Source organism: Scardinius erythrophthalmus (assembly GCF_964197995.2).
Source record: "Scardinius erythrophthalmus genome assembly, chromosome: 1".
Taxonomy (NCBI): Eukaryota; Metazoa; Chordata; class Actinopteri; order Cypriniformes; family Leuciscidae; genus Scardinius; species Scardinius erythrophthalmus.
In genome coordinates this window covers 71,318,840-71,339,191 of record NC_138221.1, presented here as the reverse complement: position 1 = coordinate 71,339,191, position 20,352 = coordinate 71,318,840, and the positions used below count along the sequence as shown (strand labels likewise).

Here is a 20,352-nt window from a genome sequence, read left to right as displayed (position 1 = left end):
CTTAGTGTGCATTTTTTTTTTTTTTTTTACATTTTATGTTGAATATTCATTTTTAACCACTTCTGAGGCCATTACATAAAATATTTATATCACAATCCCTTTAACATTTAAGGCATGTAACACTTCCTTTATTCTTATACAAGGCACTATCATTCATTAGATACACTAAGGACTTAATCTTTTTTTTAAGTTAAAAAACATACAAAACTTAGAAACCAAAACCTGCACAGACGAAAACAAATAGTAAAATCAATTGTCCTCTATCCTTATTAGTAGGTTTTTAATTTCCCCAGAATCAATTCCTTACGGTGTCAAAAAAGAGCTACAGTACAGTAAATCATTTGCAGTGTCTACAGACAACATCTTGCATTTAAAGTTTTACTCAGTAAATCTCAGTATATCTATATGTATTTATGATATCTGTGAGGGAAATACAGTAAATTATACACAAAATATATCAAGTTAGCAATCACATTGAATAGAGTAACAAACTAATTTTCACTATCAATGTACAGTGCTGATGTTAATGTACCAGGGAAAATAGCTTTTCAGCTACACAGGACTTAAACATCTTCTCCACCTTAAATGTAATTTGCACCTAAAGACAGATTTTGGGCCATCTGCCTTGTCTATCCCAAACGTAAAGTTTGTCTATGTTTGTACGGTAATGTTGTATGCAACAGGTCCTTTAAAAGTGAAGCCCAGGTAAAATGTGACATTCTCATTGTTATGGGGTACTGAGGATGACTTGAGAGCTGGGATATGAAATTTCATTCCTTTGGGACCCTCTAGAAAAACCTTCTCATCCTCCGTCCAGCCTGTGACACATCTCAGCAATTTAGAGATTTCTGGCATTTTCCATACCGCTCCACTAAACCATTTCAGGCGTTTTTCTGAAACAGACAGTAGTTTTGTGATTGTTTCAACCTTGCTCTTGTGGACAAACTTTTCAAATCCAGTTCCATTGCTCAGGAAGAAATGAGTGTAGATCCTCTTTTTCCTTGGAGGGATGTCCTTCAGTTTCTTGTCATAGTTTTTCTGGAGATGTTCAACAGCAGAGAGAACAGTTTCATACTTGTGTTCTTTCTCCACTTCTGTGTCATGCTCTTCTGGCCAGAAAAGTAAGACAAGCAAGAAAAGAGCACTTGGCAAGCATCTCAGTTTCTCTTTAGGAAATTGGCGACTCAGTCTTTGCAGATCCTGAAATGCAGCCAGCTTAGAAGACTGAGTTGAGAGGCAACTTAAAGCAAAGTGGGATGCTATGTACTTGACAAGGTCTGCTGGTAGCATTTGCGCCCTCATAGGATTGCTTGGATAAAGTGAAATAATGTGCTCCAGAATGCTCACAGGGTTGCTATCTTTCTGGTTTGTTAGGAGGGAAAAAATTGTTGTGATGTTTCCGCCACCATAATAATAAATCAACATGCGTTTCATGAGAGGACTTAAGTACCCTTGGTTTTGATCTGTAATAAGAGAAGCACCACTGAAGTATTTGCCATAAGCAAAAGACTTATTCACCAGCCAGTGCATGGGATACTTTATGGTCCTCTCAACAGTGTCAGATGTCTTCTCCTCATCAGTGTTCAGGTCAGTCTGGAAGTAACTTAAGTCTTCCGAAATCCATTCCAGTGCTTCCAGCATTATTTTTTGGAGGTTTTTCAGCTTCCAATGAAAATGTGCCCATGGTTCTTCTATCTCAACAGGAATGTAATCTGTAAGGAGGTATTTAATTAATTCTGAAGAATTTCTTCTTGAGAACACATGAAGAGTGCGCATTAGATTCAGCAATGCACATCCTACCTCTACTACTCCAAAAAAGCCAGCATTGTTCATGGTGTCATTGTCCTCAACTGCTGCATTCTTGCATTCCTGGAAACATTCAATGGCTTTTAGTGCCGTTTCCAAAGCATCTACTGTGTTTTCAGGTGTTTTTTCATCTTGCTCCATGGCTTTACATTTTGCTGTGAACCACTGCCTGTACACCTGACCTCTGGTATCAAGAATGTAGGAATTCTTTGGCCTTTTCTCTACTGCAGTTTTTGCCCACTTTTCTGCTTCTTCAAATCTGTCATGTTTGTAATGGAGTCGAGCCAGTTGCTGAGCAAAAAATGCATCCTCATTAAAGCGCTTGTAAGCCTCTTTTAGAAGCTCAATGGCTTTATCTGGACACTCTTTCTCTCTCACATGTTCAATTAGGGGAGAGAAAAAGCTGTCAAATTTATCACCTTTGCTGATCCTGTGGCGTGTCATGAATAGATCTCGCAAGAACTTCATGTACTGATCTTTACCAAACCTGTGCTCAAAGAGCACATCGTTGTTGAGAAGATCCAAAGCAAGATCACTTTGTTGTTGTTTGTCACCCAGAAATTGGAGGATTTCCTTTGCAACCAGTGGATGAATGATTCTGACGGAGTTAATGTAGGTGTTTTCATCCCTCAAGTGTATCAAGACCAATTTAGCTTGCTCACTTAGAGAAGTCTCAAAGGCATGTCGTCGAAACCTATCCACACAGATGGACAGAGCTAGGAGAGCTTCACAATGTGACTGAGAGATGAATGAGTTCTGCACATAAGTGTTGAGCAATGCCACATACAGAACAAGCTTAGTAACCACAGACTTGTGGTCAATGTCTTGCAGTAAATGCTTGACAAACTTCTTCACATATTCAGCAATTTTGTGGCTCTCGAATTCTTCACTCATCAGGACAAATGTTAGAATGAATTCTGGCTTGAACTGCTTTTCAAGACTTTGTCGTTTTTTGGAAAACTGCTTTTTTTCAGTCTCTGAAAGTTTATGAGTAATAGAAACATTCTGTTGAGGTGATTCCTTGCACATCTTCTCTGGATTGTGCGATCGCCTACAACTTAGCAGAATGAAGCAGAGAGTTCCACGTGCTATTTTCTTGGTATTGACAGCCACTTCCAATTCATTCTTTACATCTTCTAAATACTCTTGATCACAGTCTTCAAACAGCAGGAGAACAGGGAGGCATTTTTGGGGATCTTTTTCTTCGTGTTCCCGAAGCCAAACTGCATCTTCTGAAACAACCGATACTGAGTATGAAGGTTTTACAACGGCACACCTTAGATCCCTTCGGTTATTCCATAGTACCTGCCTTGCCACTGTACTGCCACCACTGCCAGGATGATGGTATATGTTGATGCAGCTGATGGGTGCCCGATCTAAACTCCAAAAAAGACAGTCTTTCACCATATTGTTGACTTCATTGTAAGCATCTCTTTGAATAACCTCCCCAATGATTTTTCTATCCGCAAGCCAGAGATTCATCCAAGTTACTTTTCCTCCATGGTAAAACTGCTGCTCAATCTTTTCAGATTCCATGACATCGGGACTAGTTTCTTCACAGTGGTTTAGACTCAGAATCTCCAATGAACATCTTGTTTCCTCCTCTCGAGTATCAAGGAAACACTCCCCTTTGGCATAGATCGGTAATCGTTTGGTGACCCGTGTAGTAGTAGGCTGGACCTGTTGTAGGGTTGCATTTACCTGACTTATTGTCATCCCAACAACACTTGAACTGTTGACTGTTTCCATGTCACAGGATCCTAAAGCAAACCTCTGCCAGTCCTTGAAATTCTCCTCTGATTCAGCAAGGCAGATAATGTCTTCATGTCCTTCCATGTCAGTGAAGAACTCATAGAACGTGTTTAGGAATGGTGTGTCAACAGGGGAAGTAAGAAGGAAGATCACTTGAAAGGTTCCTTTTGGCAAGATATCTTTGCAGATCAGTGACACACAATCTTTTAGAAGGGTTCTTTTTGTTTTGACCCAGGTCTTCTCATCACAGGGAGGCTCATTGCCTTTATAATCGCTCCGGCCATTGCAAAATATCCAGCTGGTTTGATCAAACAGACGCAGATGACTCTCGAAGTCTCGGATGCTCAAGCCGCTGGGAATTTTGTAGTTCTGCATGAAATGGCGGTTCACTACATGGTGCTTATTGTATTCATGGCATAACCCAGACACATTGGAATCTGGATCAAAGTCAAACACACAGAAGATCTTCATGTTCAGCAAAAAATCAATGTGTTGCAGATCCTTCTCCAGAAATCGATTGGTGACAAGTATGTGCCATTTTTCCTTGTCCATCATTTTATTTCCATCTGTTATGAGTATTTTGAGCTTTTTTCCCAGGTTCTGGCACAGTTTTGGTGCTGTGAAATTCTCAGTTTTCTCTGCTTCTTCTCTCTGAGCATCCCTAAAACTGATCTGTTGGTAGAACTCATTCAGGTCAGCCACTGGTTCAGTTTTAGAACCTACTCTCCGATAAGCGGTTTTCTTCTCTAAGTGAACTTTGTTTGCCTTCTCATTAAAATTTGGCAGGCTAACAGAGAACACCTTATTCTTCACTATACTCACTGCTGGCTTAATATCAACCTCCACAACAAAGTGTTCCACGTTGCTGTTTGAACCAATTACTTTAACAAACTGAGGTTCGCCAATACATCGTCGTACAAGTTCGCTATCAGAGCTAGAGAAACTCCTCTCAATGTAATCTAATGAATCATAGTATACATCTTTTTCCTCGACAGGAACACCAATGATTTCACCATGTACATAACCAGTGTCACCTCTACTGTCCATGACACCAAAATGTATTGTGCCATTTGTACGAACATTCATACAACCAGTAGCAAACTTCAGCACTTCCTTTGCGAACTTGGACTGTAGTCTTTGACGGTCCAGTGTTGCAGCAATCGCAAATGACTTGTACTCATGACATGGACTAATAAAATCCATAACCCCTGATTCTGGTAAGAGTACACTGTTCTTAACATATGTAAAATCAGCACCTTTCATTTCAAAAGGTCGTGGTTTGGAATCTCTCTTTGTTGTTGCCACAAGTACAGAATCTTCTTCCCTGTTATTCTCTTCATTGACATTGGCTCTTGTGTCAATACTTTTAATTGCACTTGCTCCATGGTCATTTTTTCCAGAAGACTCTTTGTGTAAATGATCATGTTGTCGTTGGGCTTTTTGTGAATTAATTACTAACTCATCTCTTTTTTTGATTATCAAAAGCGCAGGCCCGGATTTCATTCCAGTCTCTTTTTTCAGATATTCTTCTGATAGTTCACGTAGGATCCGACCATCTACTTCCTCTTCATGAAGTTTTTCGATGTATGTTTCTTTAATTCCTATTGATCTTAACCAGTTGCTCACCATAGACTCAGTCCATGTCTCCAGTGAAGGATCCTCTGGCTTTTCTGCAAACCAAAAAATAGCTCAAGGTGAGATATTTTACTTTAAAACAATGACTGTTAAGTGTTATAAAACAACATTATACTTGCCCATTGTTTAATGTCTTCTAATGATCATTCCCAGTGCAAAAACAGACACCTTTACATTGCAGACCTTGAAGAACAGAAATGAGATATAATAAAGCAGAGACATTTTAAAGCCAACAACAATACATTTATCTGTATTTTATCTAGCAACAACTGGAATGTATTTCAGATTAATTTCATCATTAAATTAATGCACAACAAGGGGTGTAAACATAGAAAGGTGCATCCATTTAGTTATCTGTTAATTGCTAATGCTTCAAATTCACATCTGCATGAACAAAGCGCATGCTATAGATTTAAATATAGGCATAACCTAGATAATGAAAAAGATGCATTGGGATTGGCATTTAAAGACATTCTCTATTGGAGTTAGACAAACACATGTCAGGACCTACTCATTGTCATAATCACACTCTAGATCTAATATTTTCACATGGAATAAATGTTGATGCCGTTGAAATTCTGCAGCAGAGCAATGACATTTTAGATCATTATAATTATTGTGTATACTTCATTCAGCCAAGGCTGCAAAGTCGACTCTGTGTTACAAATATGTGAGACCTATCACTTCTGCCACTAAAGATTGCTTTATTAATAATCTTCCTGATCAGTATCTTCATCTCAGGATCCCAGATAGCTTAGAAGAACTCGATATTGAGACAGAAATTTTTAACTCTCTCTTTTCCAGCACTTTAGACACAATTGCTCCTTTGCGCTTAAAGAAGATTAAAGAAAATAGTCCACCGCTGTGGTACAACGAGCACACTCGGGCCCTTAAGAGAGCAGCCAGAAAACAAAACTACAGGTATTTCGCATTTCATGGAAAGAGAGCGCGATTGCATACAGATAGGCCTTAAAAGCTGCTAGATCTGCTTATTTTTCAACCCTATTAGAAGAAAATAAACAAAACCTTAGGTATTTATTTGAAACAGTGGCTAAACGAAAAATAAAGCTTCAAGCCCAGATGTTTCCAAGCAGAACAGCAGTAATGACTTTATGAACTTCTTCACTTACAAGATTGATAATATAAGGGAGAAAATTATAACTATGCAACCGTCTACTACAGTATCACATCAGGCAGTGCATTGTAGTCTCCTTGAGGAAAAATTCGATTCATTCATTGCTATAGGAGAGGAAGAATTTTCTATACTCGTTAAAACATCTAAATCGACAACATGTATGTCAGTTAGACACTATACCGAATTAGCTATTGAAAGAGATGCTTCCAGAGGTCATAGATCTTCTTCTTAATATCATTAATTCATCTTTGTCATTAGGATACGTACCAAGAACTGTTAAGCTGGCTATGATTAAACCGCTTATTAAAAAAACGCAACTTGATCCTACAGAATTAGTCAATTACAGGCCGATCTCGAATCTACCTTTTCTGTCAAAGATACTAGAAAAGGCAGTATCTTCACAACTATGTTCCTTTTTAGAAAGGAATGATATTTGTGAGGATTTTCAGTCAGGATTTAGACCGTACCATAGTACTAAGACTGCTCTCATTAGAGTAACAAATTATTTGCTCTTATCATCCGATCATGGTTGTATCTCTCTATTAGTTTTACTCAATCTAATGCGGAACAATTAGTTCATGTGTTCATGACATCGAGGCTAGATTATTGTAGTGCTATTATGGGTGGTTGCCCTGCACAGTTAATAAATAAACTGCAGGTGGTCCAAAACGCAGCAGCTCAAGTTCTTACCAGAACCAGGAAGTATGACCATATTAGCCCGGTTCTGTCAACACTGCATTGGCTCCCTATTAAACATTGTATACATTTTAAAATATTGCTGATTACTTACAAAACACTAAATGGTTTAGCTCCGCAGTACTTGAGCGAGCTCTTAACGCATTATAGTCCTTCACGTCTATTGCGATCTCAAAATTCCAGCCATAATACCTAGAATATCAAAAGGTACTCAAACCTGCCTCGTCTTCGTCGCTCGGAGAGCGAGGCCGGTGGCAGCACGCAGCTCATCAAAGAGCCCTGGGTCAGTCCTGCCCTTGTGCATGTTCCTGAGCATCTGTGCCTGATAGACCTACTGGATGGCCAGGGAATGCAAAGAAGCGGCAGCCTGCCCCGCAGCTCTATAGGAATTTGCGACGAGAGTCGGCTTTGGAGGGGTGCTTAAAAACCAATCGTCCAGCCGCGAGCGCTCAGGACAGCTCTGGAGGACACCCGCGGGTTGCGGCATGCTAGAGGGGGGTGTGGAGCATGGAATAGTCGGTGCTTTATTCCACATCATCACCCTCAGGTCACCCTGTCCACCAGCCAAAGTACCACCTCTTGAGAATGTGGATGAGGGACTCTCCCATCCACAAATTCTGCCTTAGTGTGATCTACGCCCAAACATGCAAGGCAGCGATTGTGCCTATCAAACTCGGAAACAGTCCGACCGCAACCAGAAGTGCACAGGTCGAGATATCTTTAAAAAGATGTGCAACGCGCAAGCTCTTTTGTGAGAGGAAAAAACTCTGCAGAGTGTTGAAGCGACCAGGGAGAAGCACACACTGGCAGATCACTGCACAGATCAGCAGGCAATGTGCACTCGCTGGAAATCACTGTCAAACCAACACCTGGAGAGAAGCTCGTCTCGAAGAGAGAAGAGAATGAAGATCTCAGAATAGCTTGTGGAGTGAAGAATTATCTTCGCTCTGAAGTGAAAACATACCTTATATACCCAGGAGGTGGGGCAGAGTTACGCTATGCAAATTCCGCAGACCCATGGTATTTCCTTGCCATTGGCTCGTTTTGTAATAATCAAAGGTGAGAGGGTTGCTAAGTGAAACCCCATTCGTCGCCACGACGTAACTCATAGTGACCACGAAAGGAAACTGGTTTACTCCGCACATGTGTGCAAAAACATTGGATTCTGTTATGGGAAATTTTGATTTCCATTAATTTACAGTATTGATTTTCATTTACTTTCAGTAAGACATTGAAATGACTCTTTGCTGGACTGTATGTGGTCTGCCAACATATGACTAATGTGTGTATGTTTTTAAACACTGGGAAACAGGTGAGACGTCAGGAGGAGGCAGATTGAAAAGGGACCTCTGACCCCTAGGGAGGGGCGCCGCCCAATTTAGAACTTGTGAGTTTGTAAGAACAAACTTACCAGTATCAGAAAACTAGCAGGGAAGCCTCTCCTTGTTTAGATAAGGGCCTGTAAGCAGAAGACCTTGAAAGCAGTATAAAGGCTCCTCTGCCCTCCCTCTCGTCGTCGCACTTGTTTCACAGACTGTACTTGTGACTTCTATGTGGCAACTGGGCCTTCTTGCAAGAATAAAATACTTTTTAATGATCATTTGAATTTCAGAGTGTCTCTTAAGCAGTTGATGATTGTTTAATGAATTTTTGCCACAACAATTTGGTGTCAGAACAGTGGGATTCCTTGGATGTGCCCTTCGGACCCGAGAGCGGACGGTGAATTGGCCTCCTGGACTCAGAGTCACAGCCCTACCCCGAACAGTTTTGAGGGACGAGGGGCCGTTCCGCCGGGGTCCGGAGGAAGCAACCACTGGAATTAAGAAAACGAATCCGAGTGGCAACAGAAAAATCTCTGGTAAGAGACAGTTAAATTTATTTTCTTTTGGGGATTTTAAGAAAATTTATGGGTGAACCTTAATGACTGTATTTGGAAATTGAAACTAGAGCTGTGGTACGGGGAAGGGGAGGCTTTTAAAAAGGGCATGGAAATTGAGACCACAGAAGGTCAAGATATTGTCCGGACCGAAGCCGAGTACTCGTTATTAGGAGAATTAATTCAAGGAGCCGAAATAATTGATCACTGGAACAAATTGCAGAGAAAGATATTGAGAGTAAGCAGAAATTAAGTTCTCGTTATTAGGAGAATTAATTCAAGGAGCTGAAATAATTGATCACTGGAACAAATTCCAGAGACAGATATTGAGAGTAAGCAGAAATTAAGTTCAAACCCTTCTGATTTTGGGTGAACAAATCAGTTAGAGCACGCTGAATTTTGAAAAGCCACAGGCAATAGTGAAAGAAAAAGACAGCCATTATGGGAAAATTTAAAAGCAAATATGACCGGTTTTGCACACCGGTGTACTGTGCAATGAAGAAAATTATGGGGAAAAGGATGCAGAAGGAACTAGCATGTAGGGAAAGATGAGAAGAAATATATAAAATGTATGTTATGAAAATAAAATTTCTGATAGAATTTATGGAACTATTTATGAACGCCTGTTAAGTCAAATTAAGTGACATAAAGATGAGGAATGAACAAAAGTTTTATTAAGCAGAATGGGGAACAATATATTTTACTGGTAAAATAGTGATGTCTAGAGAATTTTTGTAACACGAGTTGAAGGAGCAAGCAGCTATAATGGCTGTCTGTGCAATTTAGGAATTGAGATATGTAATATGATATTTTTTTTTTTTTTTTGTGAAACAGCAGAGATAAGTGGGACCGAGAAAATAATGATAATATTAAGTTGAATCTGCAGACTAACCATTTGATAGAGAAATACTGTTTCGAACCAGTTTTTTAATGAAATTGATGGCATATAGTACAAATGTTTATACTTTATGAAGAGTCCTGAAACAAACAGTGAAACAGAAGAGAGCAAATGCTGTAAGCAGCTGTGCTCTAAAGCTTTGACTTCAAAGAAATGTGAAGTTAAAAAAGAAAATGTTTAGTGAAAACCCCTTAGAATATGTTGAGTGATTTTCTTTGCAACTTATGGAAATTATTGTGCTGCCAATAATAATGATGAAGATTATGATTTGGCTATTGTGATTGAATCCACACTGGTGGACTGTAAAAGAATACAGAGAACTGCTTATCTGTGGCTCTGTTTACATTCCTGATGGGGACACACTGCTTCAAGGGTGTGCAGTAAGTTGGAGCCGTTTGCAAGCTCAATGATCAAACTATAGGCAAAGTTTTAATTGTGGTCAGCGGGGCCATTTAGCCCGTAATTGTAAATGGACAATCAGAAAAGAAAGTGATAACGTGAAAGTGACGTGTATTAATGTGGGTTTTTGAAAGTAGAACAGTATTTAAATGACGATATTAAAGTTTTCGTCTGGAAAAGAACTAAGAATGTGAACGCAGTGCTAAAGAAAATGAAAATAACGTGCAATTAAATAAGGGAGAAAAGAAAGTTAAAGGAAAGTTGATAGATGGAAGTCGTAAGAAGATTGAAGGTTAAAAGAAGGTTGAAAGATTTAAGTCTTAAGGGAATCCTTTTGAAGGAAAGAGCTAGTGAATTGATGAATACAGGTTGATGTAAAATTAATGACTCCAACATATGAGTTGCAAAATACATAAAAGTAATTCTGTCAGGTCCATTAAGTCAAGAACACAGACAATAAAAATAATTAAAGAATTTATATTGAATAGATTGCAAACAGGTTGATGTTCCTGAATTGAAATTTGGCGGTATGGCTCTGTTCAGGGAGTCCTCTGACCTTTCATGAGCACCATGAAATAGCAGAGAGTCAGAGGACAGCAGCAGCAGCAGCAGCATTAGGGAACGCTCACACAGTTTAGGACTGTCAAGGACTAGTGGGGCAGAAGAGAAAGTGATAACGTGAAAGTGACGTGTATTAATGTGGGTTTTTGAAAGTAGAACAGTATTTAAATGACGATATTAAAGTTTTCGTCTGGAAAAGAACTAAGAATGTGAACGCAGTGCTAAAGAAAATGCATTAGGGGGCAGCAGCATTAGGGAACGCTCACACAGTTTAGGGGCAGTCAAGGACTAGTGGTTAGGGAGTTGGACTGGTAACCCAAAGGTTGCTGGTTCGATTCCAGAGCCGGTTGGAAATGACTGAGGTGCCCTTGAGCAAGGCACCTAACCCCTAATCGCTCCCCGGGCGCCACACAAAGGCTGCCCGCTGCTCTGGGTGTGTGTATCCACGTTTGCAGTGTGTGTGTGTTAACTACTCACTACTCTGCTCCTAATGTGTGTGCATTAACTTGGATGGGTTAAATGCAGAGGTCAAATTCCAAGTATGGGTTACCATACTTGGCCGTCACGTGTCACTTTCACTTTCACTTTCACTTTCACTGTGAGAGCTAAAATATCCCCCCTGTGAACAGAGCAGGCAACATGACATAAAGCAAATGCCACGTTATGCATAAGGAGGAGCTGGGGAGGTGGCGGGCAGCAGAAGCGAGCAGCAAGCATGTATGAGCAACTGAAAGTGCTTTAAATAGGGCGCCTTGTTTGAGCTTTGGCCATTGAGCAGCAAGGGGAGTTAACGAGCTAATGCAGCTCAGCTGGAGCAGATCAGCTGACGGGACAGTGTTGTTAGCAAACAGCATTAGCAGCGTCTTGACTACCTGGCCTGCCAGAACTGACGCTCAATTGAAAGGGATGATTGTGTTTGAATGAAACGCTTTGATAAGGTTTTAGATGATATAGAGAGACAAATCTAATGAGTTGTATCACAACTTGTAATAAAATGTATCACAAGCAGAGAGGGCTGCCTCAAAAGTTAGTGTGAATCCTAAAAGAAGATTGAAAAACTCCAAGATAAAACACTGAAGTCAGGTATTAAATTATGGTAATTGAGAACTTGACAACTACAATTGAGATGAAATGCGAAACGTTATTAAGAACTAGAATAATTATTATTCTTTCTTTAAGATAAAATAAGCAGAAGCAGTGTTACGGGTTTAACAGTTGCTAAATGTAAAATGTGTAGAAAAATTCTGATTAAACAAACAGATTGTTAGTGTGTTGACCATGAAAGAACTAGGAGCTGATGTTTTGCTTTCCAAAGATAAGCTTGTGATTGGCTGAAACAGTTTGCTTGTCTGAATCTGGCGAGTGCTGTGGCTGAGACGTCCAGTGCGACAGAGACAATATCTGAGTGAAATTTGTAATGTCTAAATTCCCTGATGAGGGCAAAAAACAAATATAAAATATGGTTGTTTGAAAATACATGTTAATTCTGGCAAAGATGCCTTACTGCTGGGCTAGAGTTAAAAGATGGTAGATAAAGTTTGATTTTAGAAGTTTATGAGAGTGCAGTGTACCAGTCCTAAATGCCTCAGCGTCTCTCTCTCATTCAATGTCAGCTAAAAGCTGTTATCTGAGCCTGTGTCATAATATAGTAAGGCCCAGTGTTTTAGTTGAAAACCATAGATATGGATGTTAAAAGAAATCATGCTACAAGGCAGTTAAGATTTCATACATTTAGAGGGCAAATGTTTTTCAAAGTAAAACTGAATGACTTTAAAGAAGTCTCTAATATAATAATACAGACCTTAAATGGTAGAAATTACATTTTTGACTAGTTTAGGACCAGTAACTTCTTTGTCTGATTTTAGTCTCCACCATGAAACAGGGCTGTTGGCTCCGGCTACAGATGTAACAGTACACTGAATGGACGATGTGATAACTAAATTCACTGAGTGTAAGCTTAGTATTGCGATTTTGCTGATTTGAAGATGTTTAAAATATTTAAGTGATTAAATACTGTTGTTATTAACCTGTCTCCCTGTGTTAACACTTTTAGGCAGTCCAGATGGCTCTGGTGACTCTTGAATGTGCCTTTCCTAAGCTCCAGAAAACAACAACTGATTCTGTTGGAGAAAACTGATTTTGTTATGGGGAAGAGCGGTTACCAGTGTGCACGAAGTGACTACCCCAGGGACGGGTAAGAACCTTTGGCCAGAGGTCAACCTAAGGCAGGGGGTCACGCCGACACTGGCCATCTCCTGAAGGGAGGTGTTTTTATCTGAGAAAGGTATTAGAGTTGAGCGGTGACTGTGAGGCCAGCATCATCAGCAGAACATTGAGAGGGGAGATGAGCTGTGAGGAGTTACGGCAGTCTGACCCAGAAAATGTGAGTTCTTCTATATACCACTTGCAAGAAACCGCATTCATTGTATGGCTTGTTTTTCATTATAACAAGCCTTTGCAACTATGCAACTACTAACAAGCGGTCAATAACAAAATAGCTAGGGTCTGCATTCACAGGTGACAGCAGGCAGGAAATGGTTCATTCCAGTGGAGGTGCGGTCGTGATCTGAAAAATCTTGTAATGATCAGAAAATGGTTGGAGAGGGTGACACCTGGGTCCAAGCCTCTCAACTAATACTACACCGACAAGCCTCAACCATCCCATAGAGCAGAGCACAAAGTGAGGGATCAAGGACGTGCTAGTAACGTACCTCCTTTGCCAGCGAGGGAAAATCCTATCTACGGCACGCAAAGTGTCATATTGGTGAAGACGGAATGTCCATTGGGCAACGAGATGGTCAACACACCTGGAGGAAGATGTGGACCAACTAATGGTTTAAGTTTAGCAGAAGAATTTGTTTTGTGATGATTTTATTTGATTAAATCAAACTAGGGCTTAGTATTGATATAGATCTAATGATTTGATTGGTGCAAATGTTTTCAGGAAAAGTAGAAAATCTATTCAATGATGTGAAGTACGGTAATAAGCAAAAAGACAGTCGGTCTGTAATGGAAAAGACCCGAGTTAATTTTTAACAACCACATTGGATAGAATGGATAAAATCATAAAACTCTTCTGGTTAGATTTGATTAAATAGGGTATTAGATAGAGCTTACTAAGTAAAACCATTGCCCGATTGAATTAAAAGTTAACGAAATATGGTTAGGAAAATGGTTAGGGAAAATGTAGATAGGTGTGGATTAATGGAAAAGGCTGAATGTATATGAGTTATGATCGTATGTGTTATTCTGATAATCTTGTTATTCATGGGTGAATATGAGTACTGGAATGTCTGTTCAATTGGCGAAAATGACAGCCGATCCCAAGGATGAACAAAATTAGGCAGACAGTGGAAGTAGCGGAAGCTACAGTAACATGGTAAATTGGGGGGTGTTTTTCAATTTCTTATTTTCTTACTTTCTTATTCTTTCTTTCTAAGTACGATGATAATGTGTAAAGAGGGTTAAAAGCAGCAGCGATCCGTGTCATGAGGTGGCGCACAAGGACAGGGTTTGAAATGAGAGATTTTATTTTACTTTTATCCTTTGAAGTGCTATAGCTTGTGTTTTGTTTTCCTACTAAATATAACCTACACTATTTCTTGTTTATACTGAGGTGACTGAGGGTCCGACCAATAGTGTTGGGGTGCGATAACAGTGCTTATCCATCTAGCCCGGCTTCAGAATAAACCTTTATTTGCTTGCTATAAAATTAAGGGCCTATCCTTACAAAAAACAGCCTAAGCTTATTTCATTTTAATCTTTTCTTTTCCTACAAGTTTAAAGAAGAGTGATCAGTTATATGAAAATCAGAAATGAAAAGTATAAGTGTGATGTAAAACTTAAACTTGGTTCATTTATTATTATTACTAGATGTACCGCAGGGCGGTACAAAATATGACCGCCGCTCAGGCCTGCACTGGCTTTCCACAAAAAGAAATGACGTGGAGCAATTTGGCTGTATTGCGTGTTTATGTATATACCTAAAAAAAGTAGTAGTATGTGCATGTCTGTGTGTATGTGTGTGTGTTTGTGTATGTGTGTGTCTGTGTGTGTGTGTGTCTGTGCGTGTATGTGTGCCTGCGTACATGTGTGTGCGCGTGTGTGTTTGTGTGTGTGTGTCTGTGCATGTGGATTTGTATGTGTGTGTATGGGTGTGTGTCTGTGCGTGTGGATGTCAGTGTGTGTGCATGCTTGCGTTTGTTTGTATTCCTGCATGTGTGTGTGTGACAGTATCATCCTAAACCAGCAACCCTTCGCTCAACACCACCATCTACAGGCCGATGAGTGTACAGTCACTAAATGTGCACATAAATTAATTTATTTTATACCCCCCCATGGATGAAATTCTACGAAACTTAGCATACCCCCAGAGGATGTCAAGTTAATCATACACATGAAATATGGTGCAGTTCTGAACATCTCAACTGAAGATAGGGGCGATTAAAGTAGAATAATATTGCATTTTAATTTTTTATGGGAGTGGTGTAAATCACAAATGAGTGATTATGGGCTAGGTTGATGTGGGCCCTTAAGACCAACATACCATAAAAAATTTGTCATCCTGCCACGGTTCAGGTAGTTATGTAGGAAAAACAGCATTTTTGGGGTTTGGGGGGCCCCAGCTCGGGGGGGGAGTGGCCCCCGGGGACCAAACGAAATTTTTCCGTAAAAGTCTAGTGGGGCTACATGCCCACAAAATTTCATGTTCCCCGGTGTTTCGGTGTCCCTGGTATCGTTGACGAAAAATTCAGTAGATGACGGGAAAAAAAAAAAAAAAAAAACTTTGACAATCGATTATGGGCTAGGTTGATGTGGGCCCTTAAGACCAACATACCATAAAAAAAATTGTCATCCTCGGTGCCACGGTTCAGGTAGTTATGTAGGAAAAACTGCATTTTTGGGGTTTGGGGGGCCCCAGCTCGGGGGGGAGTGGCCCCCGGGGACCAAACGAAATTTTTCCGTAAAAGTCTAGTGGGGCTACATGCCCACCAAATTTCATGTTCCCCGGTGCTTCGGTGTCCCTGGTATCGTTGACGGAAAATTCAGTAGGTGACGAAAAAAAAAAAAAAAAAAAACTTTGACAATCCCTATATGACCGCTTTCGCTAGCTACGCTAGCGGCGGTCATAATTATTGATTGATTGATCAGTTATCAATGAATGATAAAAAGGGGGAATTGTTATGGGAAATTTTGATTTCCATTAATTTACAGTATTGATTTTCATTTACTTTCAGTAAGACATTGAAATGACTCTTTGCTGGACTGTATGTGGTCTGCCAACATATGACTAATGTGTGTGTGTTTTTAAACACTAGGAAACAGGTGAGACGTCGCCCAATTTAGAACTTGTGAGTTTGTAAGAACAAACTTAGCAGTATCAGAAAACTAGCAGGGAAGCCTCTCCTTGTTTAGATAAGGGTCTGTAAGCAGAAGACATTGAAAGCAGTATAAGAACTGGGCCTTCTTGCAAGAATAAAATACTTTTTAATGATCATTTGAATTTCAGAGTGTCTCTTACGCAGTTGATGATTGTTTAATGAATTTTTGCCACAACAATTCATAGCCTCCATTAAATAGTGGCTTGTGAATGTACAACAGCAGGAATCAACAAGGCTAAACCTATTACCATTGATGCATGGCAATGTTTTTCTTCAACATATTCAACTTCCTTCTTTCATATTGTTAAATTATTGATAATATGTCTGTTTCTCCCCTTCCCTGTCTGTTTGTTTGAATGGATGTTATTTTGTTATTTCTAAAGACAATAAAAAGTTGATAAAAAAAAAAAAATACAAAATCCGAACCGCTGAAGACGCAGTGGCTGAGTTTGTTTTCGAAGGGAATATTCCCCACGATCAACGTCAATGCTTTCATGTTTGCGTGAATCATTTCACACACCAGATTGCTTTACAAACGAGGGTCAGTATAAAGCTGGTTTTGCTAAGAAGCTGCTCCTGAAAAAAGGATCGGTACCAACTATTACTGTTCCTGCTGCACCTCCAGAAGAAGAAGTGAGTGTAACGTTTTATTAACCTTTATATTAATCTTTATATTAATCTTTGCAAATCGCTAGCACGCTTCACGATGAATGCGGCTGTTTACACTCAGGGTACATTACGGCATGTTTTCTATGTATGACGTTCTCAATATAATTCATAATCCCACGTTTATAATGAACAACATGTTACTGTTATTGTGTTACAAACGGTGTACGCACAGAACAGAGGGGCGGGGTGAGCAAAGCTCATTATCATTTAAAGACACATGCACTGAAACGGCATGCTGAAAACAGAGCTGTTTTTGACCAGGTAAAATGAGTGTTTTCTTACAATACTAATGAGAATTTTTAATTAAAGTATGTTACAAACTTTTAATTTAGACCCTAAATAATTATATTAGCTTGTACAAAAATGACATTACATGACCCCTTTAAATCATCTAAATCAACAACATGTAGGTCAGACCCTATACTGACTAAAGCCCTATTCGGACGGGACTAGTTTCACAGGGGGACGTTAGAGAAATTTCTGTTTCACAGACATACTTTGAGATTTTAATCATGTCTGAATCTGCCATGTCTGTCTTTTTCTCACACAACCTCTGTAAAAATTCCAGAGCAAATTACCTACTGTTTTTCGTCAAACTCGGTGGTCCTCAGAGAAATCTAATCCCGTCCGAATGCGAATGTCTGTGATTGCCAAAACGCTTTTCTTGTGTGTTTTTGTCAACGTAAACTACTACTGTACAATCTCTCGCTATCGCGCCGGTATTCAAGTTTCTGCTTTTTGCACACCGATAATGGATGTAGATGTGTTCGGTACACTGCAAAGAAATAAAAAAATGAAATCAACAAGAAGAGCCAAATCACGTAAACTGTTAAGACTGGCTACTGTAATATCAGTTTCAGGTAAGATTACTTTCATTTCTGCACTCAATTACATAACATAACGTGTAAATTATATAAGTTAAAACTTTTTATTCCAGTGGGTTTATTATAAGAACCCAGTTCTATAAAATCATGATGATAAATGTATGTTTAGTTTTTTTATACTACAATTTTTATAAAATGTTTACAAAACACTAAATACATTAGGACGTTTTACTTTATATTTCAAAGTGCTTAATTTTAAAAGTACTTAAATTTCAAAATATGACCAATCCACGCATTCTGAACACATTATCTTCTGCACTGCCCACATGTGAAACACAGACACTCCTACCTCGGAGTAAACACGGAGAAGTCCCGTCCAAATCCGTACATGAAATCACAAACGTAGGTTGATAAGAATTGTAACTCAAACGTCGTTTGGAAAACTAGACCTGTCCGAATAGGGCTTAAAGGTAGGGTAGGTAGGATTTTTCTAAAAAACTTTTTTTCAAATTTGTTTAAACTGTCTTTATATACCAATACATAATTAAAATGTAAGTGCTCTGAAAAAGAGAGTATAAAAAACGAGTGACTGTAGACCTTTTAATCTGCAATAAACACAGCTCATTATTTCCATCCGGGACGAAACAATTGATTGGTTTGGGCGACTGTCACTCACTCTCGCAACCATGGCTACCACCCCTGTTGCTACAAGATCTGCCCATATGCACGTGCGCACCCGTTTGATTTGAGGAGTGCAAGAGAGCGTTTATATACTGTCTATGCAAGAGAGGCGCGGAACCTACGAAGAGTAAAATTATGGCATAGAAAGAGCATTCAAAATTCAAAGCACCTGCATATGCATAGGGATGGGTATCGTTCAAAAAATGTCGATACCAATACCGATACCGATACCTTGATTTCGATACCGGTTCCTGAACGATACTTTTTTCGATACCAATTTTATGAAATCCATTTTAACAAGATTACATAACACATTACCTCAGAAAACTTTGGTTTTATTTTTTCAGTTTGACTCCTGCTCCTTAGTCAGTGCACAAAGGAACAAAAAAAGCACAAAGGAACAAAATATTCCTTATACATATACATAAGGAACAAAATTTTTTTTTTTATAAAGAGCTCATGCTCACCAAAGCTGAATTGGTTTGATCAAAAATACAGCAAAACTTGTAATATTGTGGAATAGTATTACAATTTAAAATCTTATTTGAATATATTTCAAAATGTAAATTATTCCTGTGTTGTCAAAGCTGAATTTTCAAAATCATTACTTCAGTGTCACATGATCCTTCAGAAACATGAAAACAGTTTTTAGAAACTATATGATACAGTTTTTCATGACTCTTTGATGAATAAATTCAAAAGAACAGCATTTATTTGAAACAGAAATCTTTTGTAACATTACACGTTTTAAGGTCATTTTTGATTACTTTAATGCATTCTTACTGAAAAAAAATTCTGACTAACACATTGAACGGTAGTGTACATTCAGTAGGTCATTATTGCAATATAAACACTGTCAGAGTGATCAACAAGGTATCTCTTCATTTACCAGTCAAAGACGGAGCAACTTTCTGCTCTTATGTTTACTCCGTGCACTGTCAAGGGCTTCATCATATCTGTCGCGGTACCGGTCTTTGCAGCAATTTTTTTACCGCAAATACTGCATCGCGCGCTGTTGGCATCGAGCCTGGAGAAATGTAGCCACACTTTTGATCGACTTTTCCACATCTTTAGGGTATTGTGAGTGTGTGTGCTCGCGTCTCATTGAGTATGTGCGCGAGTTTGTGTGTGTGCTGTGCTCGCGTCTCATATGAGAATGTGCGTGGACAGTTTGTGTGCGCGTGCGTGTCTTATATGAGTATGTGCGAGGAGAGTTCCGCGTATGGAATCCCAAAGCTGCCAATATTAAAAATAAATAAATACATAAATAAATATACAAATAAATGTAAAAAAGAAAAAATAAATAAATATATATATATATATATATAAATAAATATACATAGAAAAGCAAAAAAACGAAAATAAATAATTATTTATACATTTATTTCCTTATTTATGTATATATTTATTTTTTTCCATATTTATTTATTTATTCTTTTATTTATTTATACATTTATTCATTTCTACATTTATTTATTTATACATTTATTTATTTTTACATTTATTTATTTATACATTTATGTATTTCTACATTTATTTATTTCTTCATTTATTTCTTCCTACATTTCTTCCTGCGTAGGGTAATGAGGAGGGCGTGGTTTACCTCAGACATAGCAATCGAGCTCAGAGTAAGCGAAGGCAAAGGGTTGAGGCCACAGTGACACCCTGTGGCGAAATACAATAAGTATTAGCTCACTGAGGTTGATACGGTCTGTGACTGCGAGGTATATGGTCAAAATCCTAAATCTTACTGTGTGACATGGATAGGCTACTCTTTATTCCGGACATGGCCGTAGAACATCGTTTGGTCTGGATTTGTAAAATGTCCTGGGCTAACAAACATGAAACAGGAACTCTCACATATAGGCTACAGTGAAGTCGACGCAAGCATATTGACCAATGCATTTGAAACGAGACCATTGCATTTTAATGTAGCCTTATTTCCAAAAACAATACTGACAGCAACAGAAACATTTTTTTTTTATTCTATTAAGCGGTGGTAGTCTTTAGCCTACCTCCATAAACTCATGTCCAGGGGC

General features: G+C 38.9%; 1 protein-coding gene across 1 annotated transcript in view; it reads right to left on the bottom strand.

Moving 5' to 3' along the window:
• Window positions 1–34: 34 nt before the first annotated feature.
• The window catches only part of LOC308689676 (sterile alpha motif domain-containing protein 9-like), a 31,204-nt gene continuing 10,886 nt past the window's right edge, over window positions 35–20,352 (bottom strand). The window contains exons 3-4 of the mRNA XM_081363512.1: window positions 5,313–5,376; window positions 35–5,228 (exon numbers count right to left, since the gene is read on the bottom strand). Of these exons, the coding sequence (XP_081219638.1) occupies window positions 652–5,228; window positions 5,313–5,316 (4,581 nt within the window). The 5' untranslated portion in view covers window positions 5,317–5,376 and the 3' untranslated portion in view covers window positions 35–651. The remainder of the gene's footprint in view (window positions 5,229–5,312; window positions 5,377–20,352) is intronic.